Genomic DNA, 5,889 nt, shown 5'->3' on the forward strand with positions numbered 1-5,889 from the left:
TGCGCGCGCCCACCCCCTTCGCGTCCTGGGTTGCGGGTGGAGGGTGTGTGGGGAGCCGCAGTCCTGTTTTTTTTGCTAGGCCACTGGCCGAGCCCTCGCGGGGAGCGGAGCCCGCCTGGGGGACCCGGCCCGCCTGGAGCATCCCCTCCCAGGTCCTCGGAAGGCCCCTCCAGCCCCCGCATCGCCGAGTTTTTTAACCAGGTTCCCACTTCCTGCCGTGTCCACCCGGACGCCCCTTCTCTCTCTTCCTGCCGCTCCGCGAGCCTTTGTCTGCAGCGCTCTCGGCTCTGGGACATTTAATCCTCTTGTTCCTTGAGGATGTTTTCCAAGGAGGCCGAGCCGACTGCAGGCGGGTGTTCATGGAAAGCACCCAGAAATGCTGCATTTCTCGTAATTGTGGAGAGCAAATTAGGTGGCATTTTATCGTTACTTGCATCTTTGGACAGACAAGAAAGGGGTGTGCAGTATGTGTTTTTGAATGGTGCGGTTGATAAAAAAAGGGGGTGTGGTTGATAAGACGGGGGTACCGAGAACAGGGGGGTACCGAGAACACCGCTTCCCTAATCTGTTCTGGGGGACGCCGGCGTTGGGAGAGGTTATTGGAAAGTTTCCTGTTATTTTGGGAGGAAACCATTAGATTTGTAATCTTTTGGGTAGAGGGCATAACTTGTTTCTTTGCTGGAGTTCCTCTTTTCTTTAAAACGTGTACCCAAAGATCTCCCCACCTGCTGTAAACTTGTATACAACATCTTTGCACGCCTGGTTATGTTCACTGTGAAATCTATCTGAGCGTGTGAGCTGTTGGCAGCAGACACATTTTATCATTATTTCTGGGTGGCCCTATATTCCACATCCGTTGAGTAAACAGCATGTATTTGGTCAGTGACCCCTGGGTAATACAGCCACTTGAAGCCAGTGCAGAAAACAGTTGACAAAGGTAGTATCTGTATTGCGCCGTTTAGTCATGCCCAGAAACGATCAAATAATAATGCTTAGGTGTGAACGTGTTAGAAATGGTGAAGGAAGCTAGGTTATGACATGGAAAAGGATTAAGGGAAGGAAGCTTTTGCAGGTAAACTCGGGGATTACTGTCTGCCTGAGACTTGGGATAAAAAGATACCTGGGAAATTGTTGGGCAAGGGAGTTGGAAGTAGTTACTATTTTCCTAGCTTAAGGCATGCTCAGGTACCGTGGGAGCACAGAGATGGTGGTGTGGTTGAGTCATGTCTCTCAAATAGATATGTTCTGACTCCCCCAGGGCCTGTCAGTGTGACTTTTTCTGGAAATAGGGTCTTTGCAGATGTAATCAAGTTAAGTTAATATTGGATTCGATTGGGCCCTCACCCAAGGACTGTTGTTCTTATAAGAGAAATTTGGACGGGGAGACATATAGGGACACCATAGAAAGATGCCATATGAAGATGAAGGCAGAAAGAAGAGCAAGGCAGCTGCAAGCCAAGGAGCACCAAAGATTGCCGGAAGCCACTGGAACGTGGACACCATGAAGGACACCGACGCCTTCCCGACACCGTGAAGCCTCCAGAACTGGAGAAAATGGATTTCTGTTGTCCTAAGCCACTCGGCTGGTACATTGTTAATAGCAGCCCTAGTAACTAGTATACAGATGGGATCGCTTGACCCTGCTTTGGGGACAAGGAGGATCCTTTCTACAGAAGAGGCAATCCTTGAATGGAAGCTAAAAGGATCAGTAAGGCTTCTCCTGGCAAAGGCTGGGGTGAGGATAGAGTTTATTCCAAGTGGAGAGAACAGCATGTGGCACGGAGCAGAGGGCATGAAAGAGCACACCTGTTCTCTCCACCAGGAGCTTCGTCTGTGTTATTAAGACTGGATCTCAGTGGGAGAGTGGTGAGGCAGTCAGGGATCAGACCACGTTGATCCTCAAGTGCCAGAACAACTTGTCGGCTATGAAAGCAACTGCGAAGAGGCGACACCAGCTTTGTATATTTGAGAGAACACTGCTGTGAAGAGGGTGGATTGGAAGAGATGATTAGAGGCAGGCACGGGATGATAAGGGCCTGCGCTAAGGCAGTAGCAGAGGGTTCAAGAGAAGCAGGCTGCTATAAAGCGGGCGGCTTAAACAGAAATTTATTTTATTAATTCTGGAGTTTGGGAAGTCCAAGGTCAAGATGCCAGCAGTTTGCTATGAGGGCCTGCTTCCTGGTTTATAGACAGCCATGCTCTTGCTGATTCCTCACATGGTGGAAGGGGTAAGGGAGCTCTCTGGGGTCTCTTCTGAGGGCACTAATCCCATTGATGAGGGCTCTGCCCTTGTGGGCTGATCTCCTCCCAAAGGCCTCGCCTCCCAGTACCATCACACTAGGCCTTAGGATTTAACATGAGTTTTGAGGGTTGAGGTGGGGGTGGCATACAAGCTTTCAGTCTATAGCAGTGAGGTCTGGGAGATTGAGACACCTTGATTTGCTGTTTTTCTAGAGGACATAGTGCAATGGTGGTGTTGGTGTCTCAAGATAGAACCTTCAAAGGGAAGAAATGTGTGTGTGGGAGGAGGGAGTGGGGATGCTTCAGTTTTTCACATCTTGAATTTGAGGTCCTTGTTGGCTACTCAGAGGGAGAAGACAAGGTTGGAGTGGGAGGTGCAGCATTTATGTGGCCAGACCCTTGCAGTGCCAGGGAGCTTTGGGTTGAACGCATCATCTCAACAAGAGCATGGAGTGAAAAAAGATGAAGTTGGAATCCTGGTCAGCTCCAACTTTAAGAGGCAGAGAGGATACAATTTCTGAAAAAGAAAAAAAAAAAGGACTAAAAAGAATCAACCAGAGATATACAGTTGTGTATACAGTTGTGAACTGGTGTCACAGTCCCTCAAGGTTCACAACTGTATACACAACTGAAAGAAGAGGTCTGCGGTCCCTAGCTTTGAAAGCTGTCCTGGAGGAGGGAGCAGTACAGATAGATGGTCAGGCACAGCGAGGGGACAAAGCCAACTAGGAAGAGATTCTCCTTAATGAAATAATACATAAAAACTTACTTTTGTATATTTTTCTTTAAAAAATGACACCTACTAAATGGAAAAATATACAAATTAAAATTATTCTTTCCTTGTCCTCTAATACCTACATACTTCTAGGTGTTTCTTAAAAGCACTTTGGCATCTTCCTATAAAACATTCCCTCCAAATTTCTTAATGTAGCAGTAAGCAATGAGAATGTTGGTTAGTTTAATCAGTGACTAATTTTGAGTGTTAGGTATTTTTTTCAGAAGGATATTTGGATAATATAGTGTCCTATGCTTCTGATTTATACCATTATCAAAGAACATTGCTAAAATGAGTAGATACCTACATCAATCAACATTTATTTATTGAATCCCTCCTTTTGCCAACCACTTTACATAGATTATCTCATTTAATTACTATAAGCTCCCTAATAAAGTGGTACCATTATTACTACTTTACAGGTGAGAAATCAGATTTAGAGAAGTTTAGCTTCTACACAAGGTCACACAACCAGTTGGTGGCAGAGAAGATTTGAACAAATGTTGGTGACACAGAGCTCAAGATTTTTTAACACATTAGCAGCATAAGGACTGATGTGTTCCTCTCCCCTCAGAGATTAGTGTCCCATAGATGCCAGGAATAAATATTTTATTTAGTAGTTGAGAATAATTTTCTATGAAGGCAGTCTCCAAATACTTAAAATACGAAGGTTTGGGGAGGCAGAAATGATCAAAGTGTATATATTTCAAAGAAGCAGTTTTGCATATAACTTAAGGAAAGAGGTTTTCAACATTTAGAAACTGTCAGAATGAAATGACCTGCCTCAGGTGGTAGTGAGTTTCCATTCACTGGAGTTGTACAGACTGGCTGGCGGCCCTCTTCTGACAAATATAGAGGGAATTAATACAGTAGATAGAGGATGGGTACTGGAAATTCTTGAGACCTTTCTCCATCTAATGATTTAAAAGTGGTGGGCATAGGCAATGATAGGCTAGTCAAATGTAACATCAACTAATGAAATAAGTAAATTGCTACGTTTGCTTAAATTGTGGACTTAATTTTTTTAATTAAAATTTTTTATTGAGATATATTCACATACCACAAAATTAACCCTTTTAAAATGTTAAATTCTGTGTGTGTTTTTAATATATTCACAACCATCACTACTATCTAATTCCAAAACATTTCATCACCCCCAAGAGAAATTCTATACCCAATATAGTCACTTCTTATTCCTCCCCTCCTACCCTAGCCCCTGGCAACCACTGATCTAGAACCTATAACTCTTGGCTTTATCTTTCACAGCTCTTGTGTTATTATCCTTCAGTGGGGCTATTGGACTGACTTTTCTTATGCTGGGATGTGCCTTAGAGGATTATGGGTAAGTTATTTTTTTAAAAAACTATTCTTTTTGTGTCTTTGTCACTATTTTGTGTGTATGTGTCATGAGTGTTAGGGAGTTTGGTCAATTTAACACCAGACTCCAACCAATGAGTTAGTGAAGCCCAAATTATGAATCCAATCCCTTCATGGGTCAGTTGTACTTGCACAGAGAAAAGCTTTTTTTAAAATCGATATATTCATTTAATAAGCACTTACTGACTACCTTCTCTGGATCAGCTGGGAATGCAAGAATGAAGAGACAGTGCCCTAGCTGGTTTGGCTCAGTAGATAGAGTGTCGGCCTGCGGACTGAAGGATCCCGGGTTCAATCCCGGTCAAGGGCACATGGCCAGGTTGCGAGCTCAATCCCCAGTATGTGCAGGAGGCAGCCGATCAATGATGTTTCTCTCTCATCACTGATGTTTCTATCTCTCCCTCTCCCTTCCTCTCCGAAATCAATAAAAGTATATTAAAAAATAAAATAAAAAAGAATGAGGAGACATAGTCCTGTCCTCAAGGAGCTTACATTGAGTGAGAGACAGGTAAACTATCCAGTTAGTAAGAAAGCTGTAGTGGAGATATGGGAAAAGTACAGTGAGAGCTTTGAGAAAGTGCATCAGAGTATCAAGAGTTTCCCCGGGACAGTTGGGGAGGGCTGCACAGAAGTTGTCTTTTAGCTGAGACTGGTGGATAAATGAGAGTTTATCAGGTGGAGTCGGGAGGGAACATTCAACTAATTGCTTTATTCACAAGTGTTGGTTGAGTGCTTGCTGTTTTCCAGCTGCTGTTATGGGAACTGGGGATTAAGAAATAAGAAAACAAGAGTCCTGCTCTGTTGGAGTCTGTATTTCAGAGGGGGAGACAGACGATAAACAGATTTTAAAATGTGCATGCTGCCATGCTGGTGTGGGTCAGTTGGTTGAGCATTGTCCCATGCACCGAGAGGTTGCTGATTTGATTTCTGGTCAGGCACATGCCTGGGTTGTGGGCTCAATCCCCAGTAGGAGGGTGAAGGAGGCAGCCAATTGATGATTCTCTCTCATCAATGCTTCTCTCTCTCTCTAAAAATCAATAAAAATATTTAAAATAAAATATACATGCTATCAGAGGTAGAAGTGTTATGAAGAATAATGGGTAAAGGGCACAGGGGATGGTGGTTATTGTATTGAAATGGTGGACCATTGGGGATAGAGCAATATAACCATGAGATGTGAATTGAGACCAAATTTTTCCAGAAGTGAAGATCAGGTAAATGGAAGTTAGTCAGGTCTTATGGGCCTTCATTACAAAAAATACTCTGGATCATTTCTATCCTGTGAACTATCATGATCCAGGTTTTGCCGTCTGTTTAATTTTTCTGTATTTTTCATTTAGTATAACATGTATCTACACTAATAAAAGAGAAACATGGTAATTAGCGTACGACCGCTACCCTTCCCATTGGCTAATCAGCATATCCTTATGCAAATTAACTGTCAGCCAAGATGGCGGCCGGCAGCCAGGCAGCTGGAAGCGAACATGAGGCTTGCT

At 43.8% G+C, this 5,889-nt stretch overlaps 1 protein-coding gene across 1 annotated transcript in view; it reads left to right on the plus strand.

The window, feature by feature from the left end:
- The first annotated feature begins 29 nt into the window (after positions 1-29).
- LEPROT overlaps positions 30-5,889 on the plus strand; it is a 16,463-nt gene continuing 10,603 nt past the window's right edge. Inside the window, exons 1-2 of the mRNA XM_005868028.2 lie at positions 30-412; positions 4,283-4,358. Coding sequence (XP_005868090.1) covers positions 319-412; positions 4,283-4,358 — 170 coding nt within the window. The 5' untranslated portion in view covers positions 30-318. The remainder of the gene's footprint in view (positions 413-4,282; positions 4,359-5,889) is intronic.

This window comes from Myotis brandtii, unplaced genomic scaffold, assembly GCF_000412655.1.
Source record: "Myotis brandtii unplaced genomic scaffold, ASM41265v1 scaffold26, whole genome shotgun sequence".
Classification (NCBI taxonomy): Eukaryota; Metazoa; Chordata; class Mammalia; order Chiroptera; family Vespertilionidae; genus Myotis; species Myotis brandtii.